The sequence below is a fragment of the Zophobas morio genome, unplaced genomic scaffold (assembly GCF_036711695.1).
Source record: "Zophobas morio isolate AGI-343-1 ecotype UQ-CSIRO unplaced genomic scaffold, CSIRO_AGI_Zmor_V1 ptg000002l, whole genome shotgun sequence".
Taxonomy (NCBI): domain Eukaryota; kingdom Metazoa; phylum Arthropoda; class Insecta; order Coleoptera; family Tenebrionidae; genus Zophobas; species Zophobas morio.
In genome coordinates, this window is record NW_026972107.1 from 23,506,128 (window position 1) to 23,525,464 (window position 19,337).

The 19,337-nt window shown below is 34.3% G+C and overlaps 2 protein-coding genes across 2 annotated transcripts in view; one reads left to right on the top strand and one right to left on the bottom strand.

Moving 5' to 3' along the window:
• LOC135130906 (proton-coupled zinc antiporter SLC30A1) overlaps nucleotides 1–1,285 on the top strand; it is a 41,396-nt gene extending 40,111 nt beyond the window's left edge. Inside the window, exon 7 of the mRNA XM_064058386.1 lies at nucleotides 1,254–1,285. Within this exon, the coding sequence (XP_063914456.1) occupies nucleotides 1,254–1,270 (17 nt within the window). The 3' untranslated portion in view covers nucleotides 1,271–1,285. The remainder of the gene's footprint in view (nucleotides 1–1,253) is intronic.
• A 4,012-nt stretch (nucleotides 1,286–5,297) lies between these two features.
• Nucleotides 5,298–6,871, bottom strand: LOC135122607 (radial spoke head 14 homolog). Its single transcript, XM_064046889.1, has 8 exons — nucleotides 6,753–6,871; nucleotides 6,561–6,706; nucleotides 6,392–6,510; nucleotides 6,130–6,341; nucleotides 5,914–6,077; nucleotides 5,722–5,865; nucleotides 5,513–5,671; nucleotides 5,298–5,466 (listed from the first exon to the last, which is right to left on the bottom strand). The coding sequence occupies exons 1-8, from the start codon at nucleotides 6,844–6,846 to the stop codon at nucleotides 5,311–5,313; spliced, it is 1,194 nt and encodes a 397-aa protein (XP_063902959.1). The 5' UTR covers nucleotides 6,847–6,871; the 3' UTR covers nucleotides 5,298–5,310.
• Between the last annotated feature and the right edge of the window lie 12,466 nt (nucleotides 6,872–19,337).

The window sequence follows — 19,337 nt, forward strand, 5'->3', positions numbered from 1 at the left end:
AAATATATTTTGTTCAGGACAGTGGCAAAAATAAAATTTTGATAGAAGCTAGTTCCTAAAAATTTTAAAGTTAACTGTCAGAATTCTTTCACTATCTTTATAAGTTGGCCCTGTATGTTACATTCCATGTCCATCTAGTGTCAATTTGTCGAAAGTAAAACACGTCGTTAAAAATATTGTGACATTTCTTCTAGTTAATTTTATTCCTAGTTAGAACCAAACACTGCTGCCAACATAAATTGCGAAGTCCTCAACCTGTGCCTCAACCGTCATTTAATTTAAACTATGGCGCTTCTCTATGTTCTCTGTTACAACCGTAGAATATCCTGTTACTTCTCGAAGTACACGAACATACACGAATTAACACGATCGCAAAACTGTTGTAATGAGCGCGCCGTAGTTTGATAAAATCATATATCTAATAGTACTATATTGCTAACTCTTCAGAAATAACATAGAAACGGTGTTCACGGACACAGAGAGAGAGAAGATGTTGTTTTCTGTCTATAAGAGTACCGAGGGTCTGTGCGCATGTACACAAAATAGAAGCGAAAGTACGAAATGTCAAAACGCATCCAGTCACGCTATCCACTACAAATCAACCAAGTACGAGTGCATGCGCAGTACCACAAAGAGACAGAGAGGTCCGATATATTGCTCTGCCGTTATGTTTTCGGAATCCTTTGAGGCCAGTTAGCAATATAGTACTATTAGATATATGGATAAAATGTATTTTAAGTAATTGAAAATACAAAAATACAAGTTAAAATGTATTTGAAATACAAAATACAAAATACATTTGTGTCATGTATTTGAAATACAAATTACAAAATACAATTGTATTTCAAATACTGTATTTCAATTACAAGTAGTTCAAATAGTGCCCAACCCTGGTTACGACCTTGCATTTACCTCCATTTCGCTAAGGATTTACGATTTACTCTTCGTATTACAGTTATTATAGGCACGATTTTGAGTTTCTACATATTGCCTGTTGTATATTATAAGTGGACCACTCAGGTTTGTGTTTTTTATTAAACACTGATTATGGGACCATCGTGTCTACTGAATATCTCGGAAACACATTTCACAAATTAACTCAATAATTAATCATGAATATATTCATAATCAGAAATTTCATATACCTGCTGAAATATGTATTTTAAAGATTTTTTTCAGACTATCAGTACTGACATTCTTAAATTTCCGAATTGTCCTTTTTATATTCATTACATTTACATTTTTCTTTATAGGTACCCAGACATATTAGATCATGATCACTGACTCGCTGACCTGCTGCATTAACTATCTGGTTGAGCTGTTCTATGGACAATTTCCTTCAGATTATTGTATAAAGAAATGTGAACTAATAAAGTAGAGTCGAATTTGAAATAAATTTAGTTGCCTTATTTACTGCGGCTTGTAAATTATAACATTCCGTAAGGTTTCAAAAAATGAGTGTCTTGTGCATCGATGTTTTTTAAAAGACCAATATTAAAGTCAAATTAGTCTTAGTGTTGAGCATTGCAAGTTGTTGTTCTACGATTAAAAAACGAGAGTCCGGTATGAACTGCAGAGGTTTCTATACTTATTTCCAGTCCTAGTGATGAATTCTTATCTTGCACCAAAGAGTATCTACAGAGTTTATACCATCGTTTTGTAGTTATTCAAACTTCAGAGTTGTTTTTTTAGTAAAAGATGTGACCAGCATCTTTTGTTTTACTGGGGCATGTTTCTATTTTTCTACCTCTGCGTTTTACATTATATCCCTCGATTCTTATGATTTCGTTAGAAATTTTTTCCGGAACCATGTTTCTATTCTTCAGAAAATTGAGATGGCCAAACGTCTTTGGAGTAGGAATCTATTTCTACCTTATATGAAAAAAGCACTCCTTTTGTTGCTCATTGCTCCACAATAATTATTTAGTGATGCTTCAGGATATCTGTATTTAATATAACGGTGGTAATTTATAATTTCATCATCGGTTATGCTTGATTTGATATTTCCTAGATAGAACCATGCTTTCTTTGTTTTAGAGTCTGCTACAAAATTCTCATCGATGCTAATCTGAAAAGTACCAGCAATGGTTTTCTTTTTTTTTACGATTTGCAGCAGTGAGTTACCGTCTGTCTTTTCGTCTCTATCTTGTCGAGTTTCACTGTAAATTTACTGGATAATAGACCATTAACATTATTTGTTGACATATTTTTAGTGTCCAGCTTGTGTAATTGCAATGAAGATTTGGGGATGCTGATGTTTTTGCCAAAGCTGTACTCACTGTACTCACGTTTATTTCGTTGGTAAATATTGACTTGTTTTTTGGTTCATTGTTGATTTTACAAATTACATCAACTTTATGTTTCGTAACATTATCAGTAGGTAGGTATCTATCAGTTTCTTATGATAAGTCAGGGTTTACTGAACTTATTGAAAACCTCATTAAGTCTACGTTATCCTAAAATTACACAAGATTTGTATTTTTACATAATAATCTTAACTCGTTTTTGGACATTGTTGAACAATCACTGTCGTATTGAAAATTACAGCCACTAGCAAAATATAAATTTTCAAAAATATTTCTACTTCCTGAACTTAAGCTAATCGAGTCCATCGAACGACTTGCTACTTTCATGTTTTCTCGACGTTTAATGCCCTTAGAGTACGAAAAAAATGGTCTTCTGTTTCCGTCTGTCTGTCTGTCCGTCCGACTGTCGGTCGTCTGTATCCATTTTTATTAGGCAGATAATTTCGGAAACTGCCGGACCGATTGTTGTCAAATTTGTATGTAGGTATATATTAGGACTGTCATGTAGACGGTAAAACTCTAACTAAAATTTGGCTAATCATCCCCACTATCAATGAAATGACGTCAACTCCAAAATTTACTGTAGCAAATTTCTTTTTAATTTTATAAAATATGATACTCCTGCACCTGTGTATGAATCAGTGTTGAATTTTCATCCTGGCCATCCAAATTTTTGGAAAAACAATCAAAATTGTATAACATTTTGCAATTTATGAAGAGGATGAGTAACAAATTTTGGTTAGCGTTTTAGAGCCTTTACTGTAACCATACGACATACGCACCTTTGAAATTTTAAAAGAACAGATGCAGTACGTGCGAAGATTATCATCCTTCAATTAAGTACAGACGACAGTTATTTTTAATTTTCTATGTGCAGAATACCGAAAAAAAAGATAAGTTGGGATTGTCAAATTTTACGCTTATCTCATAAATTACATATCACTGATTTAGGAATTAAGAAAAAATATTTTTTTATTGATTTCTTATTAGAAAGGTATAAAATAAATCTTTAGTTAAAATAAGCCTTGATAGTCATCGGGTTTTTGTTGTGCTTGAAAGGTGAGGACAGTTTTGTGTAAACAACTACACAGATCTGCTTTTTTTAAGCACCACTTTGGAACAAAGCAAAAATGTGGCATATAATTTATTAACCGGCTTTTAAAGTCAAGGTTGATAAAAAATGATAAGGTATTTCATCGCTTCAACTGGTTATAATTACTATGAATAAAACTGTTCTTCTGCAAGGACATTTACAAGTTATTACATTCTAGAATTTTTACGAAAAATAATAATTAATAATGAAATCAAAGATATAAGAAAGGATTGAAAATTTGGAAAAAAGTTATTGTTATTTAATTATTTGCTGAGTAAACAAGTCATATGTGGAGGTATTCTACGAACGCTAAAAATCCGTGAAAACATAAAATGTCATATCTTTTAAAAAGATCCTGCTTATCGTTCGGACAGTTAAAATGATATTTTGAGAAAAACGCCACGAAGAACGATGCTATTACAGAAATATTTGACTAAGTTGAAAGCTGTATTATTTCTACAATAATAATTGCGAGGTTGGGAGGCACCTGGTGTGTCGCAAATGAAACTCATTTATAAAGAGCTGATTTTTGGGATGACTACCGAATTTTTGGAAGGAATTGCAGCAGTGGCGGCTCCTCAGAGGAGGCAGGGGAGGCTGAGCCTCCTCTGTTTTTTGGAGCTGAGCTTCCTCTAATTTTTTCGATGAAAGAATTTGTATTTTTGTAGACATTTGTTACTTTTCAGAATATTTTGTTTGATTTAATTTACTTTCATCAGATATCAGGTTAAAATGTCGAAAAAAATTATATTTGCGCCCTTACAATCATAATTCACACCACTCCGCGTTTGGCTTCAGCGATAAAGGCTAGCCTCCGCCGAGAATGCATCTTACTATTGAGACCGCAACCTTGACGCATCGTCATTCGGCATTGGATTGGCTAAAACGTTGATCAGGGTGCCGCTTCAGGCCGCTAGCCTCCGGCTAGTTCATCTCTTTTCAGATCAAGTCGCACGGATAATTTTATCTCTTTCTTATTAATTGGAGCGATCGGGTGTAAATTGGAAAAACATTGAGGTGGTTTCGCGTGCTCCCTATTCAGTGGTGAGTGGTGTTTAGGCTTTAGTAGCTACGTAAAGTCTAAGGTGTTTTTTGTATCATTTATTTGCGTTTTATTTCTGATCGTTAAAAACAGCTGGTATTATCGGCATATTAATATTACTTATACTTAACGAGAATGAGCAACGAAAATAATTCAGTCTCATGTGCAGATACGTAAATTATCTATTAAAAAATGAATTTAGTAGCTTTGATTGTAATAAAATGATCGCTATAAAACCAAAGGGGAGACCAACACCACCACTCCCATTATTAATGACAGGTAAAAAGCAAAACAGAGCATTTCATGAAAATAATTATAATAAAACTAATGGTTAACGGCTTCGCTTTTTTAAGAAACAAATTATACTGCTGGAATTGTGTATTATTCACAAGTGATCAATTTTCCGTTTGGAATAAAACAGGCTATAATAATTTACAAAATTTGTCATGAGCAATAGAAAGACATGAAAAATCACAGGAACACATATATTTTCTTCTACTACTTTAGATTCCGCTCATAAGAGGGATATTGAAAACTATAACGAGAAAGTTGGTAAAAATAGGGCAGTTTTGAAAAGACTAATCGATGCAATAGTTTATCTATCAACGCAGGAGTGTTCTTTTCGTGGCCATGAAAAAAAAATTATTCAGATAATGAAAGATATAAAAAGTAGTGCTTTTCAAATTTGAGCCTCCTCTGAAGAAAACTTCACGAGCCGCCACTGAATTGCAGTATGTACAATATAACACTGAGCATAAAGTAATGATGTTTTCAAACATAAAGGAATATTGTAGAATAGAGACAAGCAATAAGCAATAGGCTACTGTCAACAGTAATTTATTTGTATTTTCTTTGTAGAGAACAATAATTTATTCAGATTTATATGGAACCCAACTAACTATTTGTAAGAGTGTCTTTTTGTACTCTGCGTTAGTAGGATCCACTTGCATTTGTGTCAGTTCGTTCAAATAACGATCATATACTTCCTTCCGGACCAAAGGATGCTCACAAATATTTGTTAAAGCCTAAACAATTCAATACATATAAAAAAATAAAATACGTTGTTATTACCTTTATGCTAAACATCTGTAGAGCCACATTTAAAGGATTCGTCGACAGCCTGATTAAACGTTTGGCGAGACTTTTTATTTCCGCTGCCAAAATTTTAGCTCTAGTTTTCACAGTACAAAACATGATAACAGACGCGGCGCTTTTACACATATCAGTATCCTGTAAACCAGTTTTTTGTACTAAGCAAAAATTGTTTACTGAAATTTTACTCCATAATGTATTAATTTGGTTAACGTTTTCAATAAATTCTTCTCAATTGCGAGCTTTTTGCCTTTCTTAGTAGACGTAAGTATCGCCAAACAATCCAACGCTTTACAAACAATTGACGATTTTTCGTGGTTCAGCAATTTCATCTTCAATAAACTTTAAAAATAGATCATGCTTCGAGAAAGTGTACTTACAAAAATTTTGAAACCGTCGTGTTTTAAGGCTATGCACTTTCCACATTCATACATAAGGCATTTTAGCGATTTTAAGTGATATTCCAGAATGTCTGATGGCTCATCTTTCTCAATAAGTTCAAGAAGTGTTTCTATTAACCCTGTTTCTACCAGAACATCAGCGGCTTAAAATTAAGTTAAAGACAAAAGAAAGAAATTGCTAGAATGGATAGGTACCCATCCAGCTTCTTGATACTAGTTCAATGCATGCTGCACTTTTCAGTCGGATTGATATTTGCTCATCGCCTAAGGTTAAATATAGGTTTTCCAAAATTTCTTTATTTTTCACGATTGCTTCCTTTCCGTCCGCTAAGCGTGCGAAAAGACTCAATAGAAGAACAGACGACTCACGAACTGGAGGTAACGGATCAAGAAGTTTATCTGCCAACCTAAGATCAAGCCCTTATTTAATTTGGTTAGTAGATTTAATGTCTGCAACCTGTCTGGTATTTTTAGCTGAAGAGCTTCGTATGCCCGTTCAGGGTCGTGTATTAAATCGCACAAGCTCAAGAGTGCTTGTATTACGACGAAGTCATCTGAATCGTGTAATTCCCGTCTCTATAATTTATAATAAGACTAACAAACAGTTTAATCATTTTACAATATACCAATTTGGGCAAAGCCCATGACCCAAAAGCCAGTGGTCGTCTTGTAACGTCCGCATTTTCGGAGGGTATATCCGGCTGTTCTGATGTTACGCGAAACCATGGTGGTTCGAAGTACGAGATGTCAGCAACAGTAGCCTCGGTTCTTGCTGTAATTGAATGTTATTTACTGTAAAAATATTTTTATAAATCTACCTAAATTAACACATCTGTTTATGATACGGGGATTTACAGAGCTACTACGAGCCTGCAAGTATGAATGTGTATAAATAGCAAAAATATCTGACATTTTTTTAATAAATAATTTGGCATAAATAAAGTTTTTCGACTAAAACAAAATACTACACAGAAGATGACCGGATGATTACACAGTTTATAGAACTCCGTAGTTTTCTAAATATCTACATTAATTTGATTTTTTTTTTGTGGTGGATATTTTTCATAAACTGTTATTTACTCACAAAAGTGGATAAACACGACGACAAAATTTGTTGAAGTGTGAGACAATGTCGGTTAGTAAGTCTTATAATATCTATAGAATTAAGTATTCATCTATAGAGACAAGTCGTCGGCAAGATATGTAAAGACGAAGAAACTAAGTTCAATGCATATTAGTCATTGAGAAACGTCAACTAGCATTACGTAGATCTTGATATTCCTTAAACGTCTCTCTCAGGAAGGGAACAAAGATTAATGTAACCAAGTCTTTCATATGACTGGTTTCTTCCATATCTGACTGCCTTTCGCTGAACCGATTCCAGACATCGAAGTACGACATAGAAGTACAGGAGACAGAACACAATTAACAAATTCAAACAAAGGCCTCACAAAAATTTTATATAATTTTGAAAGAGCCACAGGAGTTGCTTTAGCGAATATTTTGTTTAGCAGAAACTACATTCTATTAGCCTTCTTCGTGACGTGTACGACGTGTTCTGACCGCGATAAATCATTGTTAATCACAACACCTAAATCAAGATACGAATATGTACTGGACAACTTAATATTGCCCATACAATATGTCACTTGTCCAAATTCAACGGGAGCAATCAGTCTTTGGACTAATTATGTATGACATGAACATCTTGCATTAAATTCTGGAAATTACTGCTTTTGTCATATATCTTGACGTCATCAGCGTGCATAGCAAACGATGATGTGGGTATATATTTTAGATCAGCTGTATAGACAATAAAAGGTAAAGGGCCAAATACTGGGCGCTTCATCAATTCTCTTGCTAAACGCATTCTCAACCTTGTGGTGACCGAATTTAAATCAAAATTTTCACGCTGAAATTAATTAACAGCGGCGCGAAATCACATTTGAATAATTTGAATTTGAAAGAGAAAAAAAATGCATAAAAAAAATCGTTAAACATAGGCAACCTGGTGCATGGAAACGCTTGCTTGGTAGTCGGACGATTTAGCGCTAGGGGTTTTTAGTTAGAGAGTTAGTGGTAAGACAAAGGACGGCATGGCGTAGCGTCAGTCTGCATGTGCTTGTAAAGTGTAAACACGTGGTAAGAGCTAGTTTAAATTAGTTGGTTTGGTAGTTAATAAAATGGGAGTAAGCCTTTGTTTAACGACAATCAATCGTAACTGACGTCACTCTGTTGTCCCCAACCCGCGCGGTTAATCCTTGCGGCCTTTTAATCGAAAATTTGCGGACTTCCGTTCAACGCGAAACGCGTGCTGTAAATTTGTTTTATTGTTTGAAAATTCACCAATCAAGTTAGGTTTTCTTAATCGTCAGCTAGTGCAAACACAATTTAACAATCAGGATTATTCAAATAAACCACGTGCTAGAAGATTTCATGAAATTCACTTAGTCAGGAAAAACACCTTTGTTGTTTCATTACGAATAGATTTCTGGATGCATATACGTAAGTGTTACATTATAACACTTCTAAATTCTTCACACAAGATTGCTAATAGTTCATTTACGGCAGTTAAACAAGTTCATTATACTGCGAACTGGCGCGGGGGGTTTTAAAATGACTTCTTCCCTTAGGCGGCTATCATCGTTATTATCATCGTTATCATAATTACATCATCAAGACGCTTTTTCCCTCGGAACGATGATTGGATATTTTTGTTTGTTTATTATGTGTTTTATTGGGGTAACCAGTTCGCGGTATTTTAAACTCTCAAAGTAAATTATTTTTTGAAGTAACCAATCACTTAGATCATGATATAATTTGACATAATGTAAACTCTTTGTTTGAATCGTTGATAAAGTGTGGCAATTATTAATCTCATGTAAATTTGGTTAACTCTGCAGATTTTCACCTCATACAATATTTCTTTAATCTCACAATTTTAACCTCAGTAATTTTCCTTTGTTGTATAATTTTAATTGAACATAAATTTCATGCTCTACAGTTTTAACCCCACATAATATTTTTATTTGCACAAGTTCATTTCACACTAGATCTTTTGTTTCATAAATCTTTGCTAAGTTCTGTTTTGTAAATGTTTTGTTGATGAATGTTTCCATCGTATAAATTATTTGATGTCCCATTTTTAATCTCACATAAGAATTATTTGTTGTTTAAATTTTCACAAGATTGTATGGCGAATTTAAATGTTGTTTATTGCTCGTTGAAACTTTAACACTTGTTTAGTTGTTGTTAATATTAGAGCTATAAAAGATTGAACATTTAAAAATGGAATTGAGGTTAAATAACACAGAAAACGTGGCCGAAGCGAAGTTCTTGCACAAGTCCGCGGGTATGTATAGAGTCAGGGGGCGATCGCCGGTGTTTTAACGCTGTCGGCTTCGTGCTAGCCGAGACCCAACTACGGATCTGCGATCGTAGCGGCCTAATTTCGCAGGGCACGTTCGTAATGGAGATATGCGTGCGGGTAGGCTTTGTGCTAGATAGAATCACCGTCGTGGGGGGAGAACAGCCCCAGACCAGTAGCCCCAAACTCCGGTTATGCTAGAATGCCCAGGGGTACTCTTGTTGTGCTCCTGTTAACTGCCGTAACTTTAAAAATCTGCCGCCACACGCCCGTAATAACTTGTGTATTTGCATCCAGTTACTTAATTCAGATTTTGCTTTGTTTTTATTAAATTTCTGATATTCAAATATTTGCATTGACTCCAAACAGACGTTTAGAATTTTGCGTTTGTTCGTTTTTATATGTGTATGTTTGTCAATTCGCGAGTGTTTTTCTTTCATATATCTTAAGGTGTTTGAAGTGTAATATATCTGTGAATGACGCCTTGGCCCTGCGGAACCACCAAAAGGGCAAGCTGAGTCACTTTCGCTCTTCGTTTCTTTTCCTCCTAAGGAAGGGTGCCATTTCGGCCCCTCCCTAATTTTTGTCTATTATTTCTCGACTCACACGCAGTGTATGCCTTGTATGAAAGAAAGTCTTCCCGCCACTTTTCAAAAAAAAACACACAACGTAGGTTCCCATTTGTTAGACGATCATCGAAAATTCGTCTACTAAAGAATGAATTAAACCATTGAAGAAGATTTCCCCATATACCACCGTGTTAAAGGTTATGAAGAAGACGATGCTTTGGAACCTTATCAAACGCCCTGGAGAAATCGAGATAGATGCCATCAAGAGGACCTGCACTCTAAGTCCTTTATCCAGTCAGACAAGCAACAAAGGAGGTTTGCCTGCACCGAGTTCCCGGGCAAAAACCCATGGTGTTCGAATGGGATAACTTGATGACCTAACACATGTAGTTATAAATTATAGATAGATTCCATCACTTTAACCACAATCGACGTTAGACTGACCGGTTTGTAATTTAAGGCATCAAATTTGTCACCCTTTTTAAAAATCGGACGAACAATTGCAGTTTTCCAGTCATCTGCTAAGGAACCTGTCTGAAAAGATTGCTGTATTAGAATACATACTAATGGGGACACTCGTACTTCAACACAATTTCTCAAAACATTAGCCGTTATTCAATCAGAAGCTGGAGACTTGAACATCCTTAGTTTTAACAACTTTTTATAAACCACACTTTTGGGAAAGTCAGTGTTACAAAGAGAAAAAGTATTCCTCCGTGAAAACGCTTGAGAATATATCAGCGAAAACACCAGCGGTTTTTTTGCGAATCATTTTTTAATAGTTACAGTCTTTATATCACTTTGTATATTCCGCAAACTTATTATGAATAATACCTTTATACGCTACGTTAGTTATCGTTATCACTGACTACTTGCTTGGACAATATAGATTATTAGATTCCTAACCAAGTTCCTTTAGATTGTGACCTAAGGCTTATATACGACTTTCTAATTGAGGCGGTCCTCATATAAGGTTTAAAACTAATCCGTAAGTTAATCTTTAAGGTAACGTAAGGATTATTTAAGGCTTAAATTATCCAAGTTGACCAGTGAGTTATCGCCGGAAGAGATTATTAAATCAAGTAGAGGATTTTGATTTGATCCATATCTCGTAGTTAAACATTGGTGTAAACAGTAGAGCTGACCAAGTAATCTGAAGAAGAAGATATATCATTTAAACAAGTAAAGATAAATACATAGAGGGTTATTCAGCTAAGATGACCTATTTATGTTTTTAAAATAGGCAACCCAAAAAACCGATTCCACCTGAACCTGGATTACAAAAAATGTTCCAAAATTAAATTGTATCAAAGTTTGCTAAATGTATAGAAACGTCAGTCAACGTCAGTGTCAGAAAAACGCCTATGCATTAGGAGAGGAAACATTTATTTCCTTAGTATCAGGTCCCTCTTGTAGCAGAAATAAATCACTAGCATCTGTTTAACTGTCTTAGGCCAGATTTTTGTTAATTACATTTGTTTGAAGATAGGATTGTTTGCTTTTTTGATTTTCTGTTGTATAAGGAATTCACGTTCGGTAGATGTAACTAGATTTGGTAACTTTTTTTTTTAAGCTGTGTAACTGCGGACATAATTGTTCTAGTGTATAATGTATGTATTACTGGAATGTCAGAAAGTAGGTATCAAAAATGTGACATGTAAGTAAGTAAAGGTCAAATATCGAAAATGTGATGGTTTTGTGGTAATCTGGTGAATCTATTTTTGAACCAAGGAGAAAATCGCATCCCTCTAAAAGCCCAAAGAGCAACCCGCATGTAAAATTTTGAATCTTTTCCCTTCACTAGTTTTTTTAGGAGGACAAGCTTTGATGTCATCATCATGGATCCACAATTTCACCATGGATCCGTTCTGGTATATCCATGTCTCATTCAAGAAAATGAAAAGTAAATCTTCACCACAATCACGCAATTGGAGATAGGTACCGCCTTAGAAATTTGATTCTGGCAGCTATAACGTATTTAAAATGTGAAAAACTTCGCCTTCGGAAACCTAAATTTATACGTGTATTATGTACAATTATTTTCAAAGCCAAGTGTTTTACCTCTTACAAAACAATAACGATTATATAAAACTTAAAAACCAATTGTAGAACGGAACCAACAAAGCATGTAGGTATATAAATCTGCGTAGTCGTCTTTCTGATTCTGTTTATAATATTAACGGCACAAGCGCCGCTGTATCTGTATTATTTTAAAATTCGAAAAACACTCGACAACACTAGCGAACTTTGCGGAGAATATTTCTGCCACCAGTTTAACTGTTTCCGTTTTACCCAATTTTTTGAAAACCACGAAATATTTCTTGTTTCTTTTCCTTTAAAATGAGCTTTCTCGTGATTACTTTTATGGAAACTGTTTCCACGCTGTATTTAAGGATTTTCTAGAAACGAAGCGTGTTGAAATTAGAAAAACTTCGTTTTTTCCACACAATTCAGATTTGACATTTGAATTAGAAAATTAGACAGTTGATGCCAATCTTAAATTTCTAGTGATCTTAAGATTGCAACTTAACCACAGAAAAGTTTCTGTCAGTTACTTCTACCGAACGTGAATGCTTATTATTTCACTGCATCTATTCTTTATGCTTTTATGTTCTATAATCGCGTACATGTCATATAATAAATTGTGTACCCCATCGACATATTTAATATAAAGTCCATATTAAGCTCAAAATGTCCTTTTCACCCACAGCTTTATCCATAAATTCTACAGCATCATCATAACTTAGAGATACTGTTCTGTGTTGTTCTATAAACCTTTGACTGAAAGCAATAAGTCTGATGTTGGTGTTAGACTTAGCAGGAATTGTTCGTTGTTTTTTTTTTAGTTTGTGACTGCTGTCTTTACTAAAATTTCCCGTTAAATCGAGAGGCAGAATCTCGGAAGAAGAATCGTCACTCAGTTGTGTTTTCCCGGAAATATTTTGTAACTTTTCTACAGGTATGACTACAGAATTTTGAAGGTCTGCTGTCTCGTTAATAGGCTTCGGATCTTAGGTTTTTTGCCTTTTTATATCTACTTCAGGCATTGCAGCGAAATTTATATACATATTTATCCGAATTTAAAAAATTCTGTTTATTTAACGCCCATTTATTACTACCTAAAATGCCTAATTTACCGTTAGAGACCTAAAGTGTTAATTAAACGACCTAATCGTAATTAAATTTTAAAAGGCTTAAAATAGGATTCCACGACCAACGAAGCGGACGTGCTTGCAGAATAGAGATTTTCCGTGAATTCATTGCTTTGGTAGATTGTTTAAAAATGGGTTGTAAACAATGCCCTTGAGTTTAATGGTACGGGTTGGTGTCGCCAACTGACAACGCTGGCCTGCACTTCATTTAGATTATAGCCGGAAGGAGGTGAATCTCTGAAAATGCATTTTATTTTAGAAGTTTATTGTTAGTGATACTGAGTGTCTTTGCGTGTGTGCTGAGTGTGCTGGGGCCGGTTTTGATTTTTGTGCATATAGTAAAGAATCCTCAAAATGCCTAAGGTAAAATCATCCGTGAAAGATAAAATCAAATTATGGTTAGGGAATAATTTGGACACTAATTTTCAATTTCCTTCTTCAACCAAAGACAATGAGTTATTCTGCAAAGTGTATGGAAAAGTCGTAAGTAAACATTTAAAATACTGAAGCTTGAATTATGTTCACATTTTTGTTTCCTAGTTTAAGTGCGAAAAAAAAACACACTTTCAACAACACTGCAGTGGCGATGTACATAAAAAGAACGAGAACAAATCCAGTAAACAGACTTTATTAAACATTAGTTCCGATAATGTTTTTACGCAATTTTTGCACCGATTTATGTAAAGCATTTACCGCAGCAAATATTCCATGGAATAAAGTTGTCCTGAGTTTAAAAATTTTATGCATAAATATACAGAAAACACTCTGAGAAAAAATTATTTACCAAAAGATTACGATATGGTGAGCAGTAGAATTTTTATTTAAAAACTTTTTAACATAAATTTTATAATTTACAGGTAATTAAACAAATTAGAAATTCTATTGGCAATAATGATATATGGATTAGCGTCGATGAGACGACGGACAGATTAGGAAGATACATGGCCCATTTCCCCATTTAGTAATTGGAAAGTTATCTCCTGAAGAAGCTGGCCGTCCATTTCTACTAGCGTTGAAGCAGCTTGATAAAACTAATAGCAACACAATCTCGAGATTTATAAACGAATCATTGGGTGTGCTATTGATAATTTTAAGCATTGAAATTATTATAATTTATTTAATTGTTAATTTGTAGCTTTATTGTGGCCAAAAGGAACGGAACACAAAAAAGCTAAATGGTTTGTATCAGATGGTGCTTCATACATGATCAAAACTGATGGTTTTTTTACTATCATTCTTATATTGAAGATTTTTAGGTTGTAATCTCATTTGAACCCACAGATGCACAAAGCATTACAAAAGCTCAAGAATTCCTGAATAAAGCAAACGTTAAAAATGAACTCTTGTACATTAAAACTCACTTTAAAATTATTGCTGATGCAATAGGACAATTAGAAACTATAGGTTTAAAATTAAACCAAAGTATGGAAATTGTGGAAAAAGTGTATACATATCTTTAAAAAACACACCAGGAAAGGTGGGGGAAATGGCGTTCCAAAAATTATGTTCTCTATTAAAAAAGAATCCAGGATACGATTTTATATGTTCAGTAAATAACGTAATTTGCGGTAATGGAAATGCTACCAACAATACATAGATAAATGAAAACGTAGATTGTTCAATACTTAATTTTGCACCCATCTCTTCTTGTGATGTGGAACGCACGTTTTCAAAATTTAAAAGTGTTTTAAGCGATCAAAGGTGTAAATTTACAATCGAAAATTTAGATAAATATATAGTTTCCTTTTGTAACTCATTTTAAATACCTTAATTAATATTTTATTTTTTGTTAAATGCGACTTACTTTAATTTGATCCCCATTTTTTTGCAATTAATTAGAATTAGTGGATGTAACTATTGATCGTTTATTTGTTTCATCATTTTTTTGTTTGTTATACAAAATATTTGTTTCTGTAATGTTTTGTTTAATGTTTTTTTTAATATATATTTTTTTGATGTATGCTTTTTCGTTGAGCAAATATTTTTTCCTCCAGGTCTTTAACCTAAACTAAGATTTTTATAACCTAATTCGTCAATTTTGGGACCTAAAAATGTCTCCTTTTATTCATTTTTTAACGACCTAAAATCCGAAGCCTAGGTACTCATTAATGCCGCCTGAATTTGAATAATCGTTTGCAAAGTGTCCAATAGTTTTGCACATAAAACAAAACAAACATCGTCCAAATTAAGAAAAACACAGTACTCGTAATTGGAATGATTGTATTTTATTACCAAAGATCCAAATTTATTTATTACTAGCTGACCCCGTGAACTTCGTTTCACCTACAACTTAATTTTGAATCTGCAAACCGAATGCTTTGAAATCTTGCAGATGTTTTAAACATCTGATAAGCATAACAAAATTTGTATTCAAAATAATACTTACTTCCTCCAAAAAATTGATGACGTCAGCCCAAAATTTTGCCAAATGAATCCTTTTTAAAATATCCAAAATAGGATGAGACTATACCCTGTGATTTATCATTCCATTCATATTTTTTAGTTTTGCTTATAGGGAGTGTCTCAAAAAAAATTAATCACTGAGTCAGTTTATTTTATTGATTGAATCAAGAATTGCAAAACTAAATTTTTAGATTTATTGCAGACGTTTTGAAGTTACTGTTTGACATGGTACGTTTTTAATCAAAATATATCTGTTTATCAAGCCCAAAAACTTGATGACGTCATCTCAAGATTTTGCCGAATAAATCCTATCTAAAATGTACAAAATATCATCAGTATATTTTCGTAAATTTATCATTGCATTCATATTTTTTAGATTTGCTTTTACAGTGACAAAAAAATGTATGGATCAGTCAATTTATTTTAGAAAATAACTCAAGAGTTGCAGAAATGACATAATTAATATAATTCATAAAGTTTAAATATGATAACTACTAATATGTGATAATTAAACCGAAAACCATTTTCCTAAGAACACGAGGTTAGCAAAAACAAATTAGTTTGTTTAAACATTGTTAAATTAACCCCGAACATGTACAATTTCTGAGCGAAAATATGAAAAATAATTTTTGCAATCTCATCGTGACGTACGATGACGCCACTGTCACGTGAGCCACCTGATAAAAGGTCACATTTTTCGGTCCTCTACGTTTAGTTTTGATTTCGGTTTGGTGGTAGCAACATCAGAGTCCGTTTTGGCTTAAAAGTAGGGCTCTTTTCACGAATTTCTAATTTATATATTTAAATATTAGTGAAAATGTGTTGTAATAGTACTGTGAACACGAACGAAAATGGATATTTTTTCGAAAAGGACCGAAAACAGGGTAAGTTCGAGTTCAGTTTTAATTTATCGGATTCCGTGATTCGTTCACTCGACAATATTTAAATTTTGGGAAAATTTTCGAAACGATTGAAATCGGTTGATCAAAGCTATACATTTTCACGACATAAATAAATAATTTTTAAACATAATTAATATCATTTATAATGTTTAAATATGATAAGCATCAATGTATGATAATTAAACCGAAACCCGTTGTCCTACAAGCCCGAAATTATTAAAAACAAATCAATTTGTTTAAACAATGTTAAATTATCCCCGAAAATGTGCATTTTCCCGGCCAAAATATGAAAAATAAATTTTGCAATCTCATCGTGACGTACGATGACGTCAATGTCACCTGAGCTACTTGTATAAAGGTCACGTGTTTCGGTCCTTTGTGTTCAGTTTTAATTTCTGTTTGATGGCGGCAAGATCGTCGCTTCATTTCGACGTAAAAGTGGAGCGTTTTAGCGAATTTCTAGTTTATTATTAATATATATTACGGAAAATATGTTGTGTTGGTGCTGTGAACACGAAGGAAACTGGATATTTTTCCAAAAATGCCCGATTTTGAAATATGTTGTTAATAACATGCATTCAGGACTGATAAAGTACGCCTTTAGAATATACAAAGTACTGCGTTCATAATTCACAAAATACCGTATTCATCATTTTTAAAGTACGGCGTCCAAATTTACAAAATACGGTGTCCTTCACCCATGCTATCAAACCTTAGTCCTCTCTTTTAATGGCAAGACGCACTCCAGACCTCCTCGTATTGTTTGGTTCTTGCTGGGCAACAGCAACGAGCGAGCAAAGTCATCGCTCTTTGGTGGCAAACGTGGAGAAATTTGTATATTGTAACTTTTGTAATTGAAGCATTTTGTACTGTATATTGTATGTGTTACTAACTTAACTTGGGTCTTGCCAATTTAGCTCCAGTGGTGCAAATGCTTTGTTTTCACGGTGCATTTGCTTGGGTTTTAATTTTGCAACAGTGCATTCTTTGGTTCCGAGACTGAATTCTCCATGTCGTCAGACGCTTTGGCCTGGGGGGGTTCTCTGGGCCCTTAGACGCTGGGTCATCATCCTAAAAGGATGAGGTTTATCATCCCAAAGGGATGAGGTCAGTCGGCCCTGTATCTATGCGGCTGCGTTCTCCCTTGGGCGTGTGAGCGCTGCGACCTAGAGATTTCGTTTCGAGTTCCATCGGTGTGCTTGCTTGGGTTTTCATTTTGCAACAACGCATCCTTTGGTTCCAGGTCTGAATTCTCCATGTGGTCAGGAGCTCTTGGTCTGGGGGGGTTCTATTGGCCCTTAGACGCTGGGTCGCATCATCCTATAAGGATGAGGTCAGTCGGCCTTGGATTTATGCGGCTGCATTCCTGCCTTGGGCGAACGAGCACTGCGACCAATAGATTTCGTTCCGAGTTCCATCGGTGTGCTTGCTTGGGTTTTCATTTTGCAACATTCTCAATTTTTGGTGCAATTTCTTCCGGTGGTGTATTGGCTACTAACTTTGCATTTGTATTGTATCTGAATTGTATCTGTATCTGTAGTGTATTCTGTATTGCAGTTAGATTGTAGGTACCTGTATTGTATTTCCATTGTATTATACTGTATAACGTTCTATCCCTCATTAACAAATCCTAGCCCTCTCCTTTCCTAGCGAGATCTGCTCCAGACCTTCCCGTGGTTCTTGCTGAGCATCAACTATCGAGGACAGAAAATTCAAATTCAAAACCAGCAAAGTTTCACAAACATCTTGAAAATCGCTCGTTGGTGGCCAACGTGGAGCAAAAGAGACTTTTGTAACTCAACTAACTTTGTTAACTTTGTATTCTTAAGGAAACAAAAATATATTACATTTAATTTATTATTTATAAGGACAAATAGTCATTTGCCACACCAATGCTCATTTTTAAATTAAATGCTCACAAAACGCGTAGATGTTCAATTTGTGTCCGGGGAGATACAATGTTTGCAAGTAGGTACTTCGTACTTCGAATATGAGTATCTACTCAGTTTTATCCATACCACCCAATGGCGATTCCCATGCAAAATTTTTATTTTATTTTAATCTTTTAGCCGTCTTATTTTTTATAAATTTTCTTACATATAAACCTTGTCCTGACAATAAGGAACACGTAAAAAAAAGAATCGTCCAATTCGGTCAGCCGTTCTGAAGTTATGAGCGTACATACATTTCGGCGATTCATTTTTATTAATATAGATGTATCTGCCTGCGAAAACTAAGGACATGCGCATACAAAGTATTTTGTATTCCCGTTCTTAGAAAGCACATCGTTGATACAGTTATTATTGTAAAACCAAGGCTCTTAATTTAATTCTCAAAGACAAGCATGCGGAATCGAGGGGCATACATTAGAGAGAATGACAAGGCGCCCTGCGTTATTAATCGACGTAGGTACCGATTCATCAATTATTCTATCAACTGTTTCGAAGATAAATGTAATAACGGCCTTTGGACATTTTGGAGGCAAATCTAACATTTTTTGGAGTAACAATATTACCTATTGCTATAACGTAACCGAACACCAATCAATTTTCGAACGCAATAAATACTATTGCTTGGTTTTTACTCAGAAAATCAGGCGAACCCGCCACCATCTGAGTGCCGGTAATCTCTAAAAAAGTGCCGTTCAACAATTAAATTAGACAACAAACTCGCTAAAATCTGAAAAACACACACCAGTTAAATAGGCCACCGATCACGGTGGAAGGTTGGTTGTGCGATTTTGTAATTTTGTTCAACTTTGATTTTCTTTCAAAAACTTGCGTGCACTAGCTTAAAGATAACTGTTGAATTTTTTTTGTCTCAAAGTTTCAATTTATCTTATTGATTAAATCAGGAACTGCACAAGCGAATGCTTTAAAATCTTGCAGACACTTTAAACTTATCGTAACCATGATAAATTTTTGATCAAATTACATCTGTTTATTCCCCCTCTCCAAATTGATGACCACATGTCAAAATTTTGCCAAATAAGTCCTATACAAAATGTGCA

What these genes read in the sequence shown, in the direction of transcription:
- LOC135122607 (XM_064046889.1), bottom strand. Translation starts at nt 6,846, where the DNA reads ATGTCAGATATTTTTGCTATTTATACACATTCATACTTGCAGGCTCGT. An exon ending in AGTATCAAGAAGCTGGATGG is followed by an intron (nt 6,078 to 6,129) that starts GTACCTATCCAT and finishes CTTAATTTTAAG; the next exon opens with CCGCTGATGTTCTGGTAGAA. An exon ending in TACAGATGTTTAGCATAAAG is followed by an intron (nt 5,467 to 5,512) that starts GTAATAACAACG and finishes TGAATTGTTTAG; the next exon opens with GCTTTAACAAATATTTGTGA.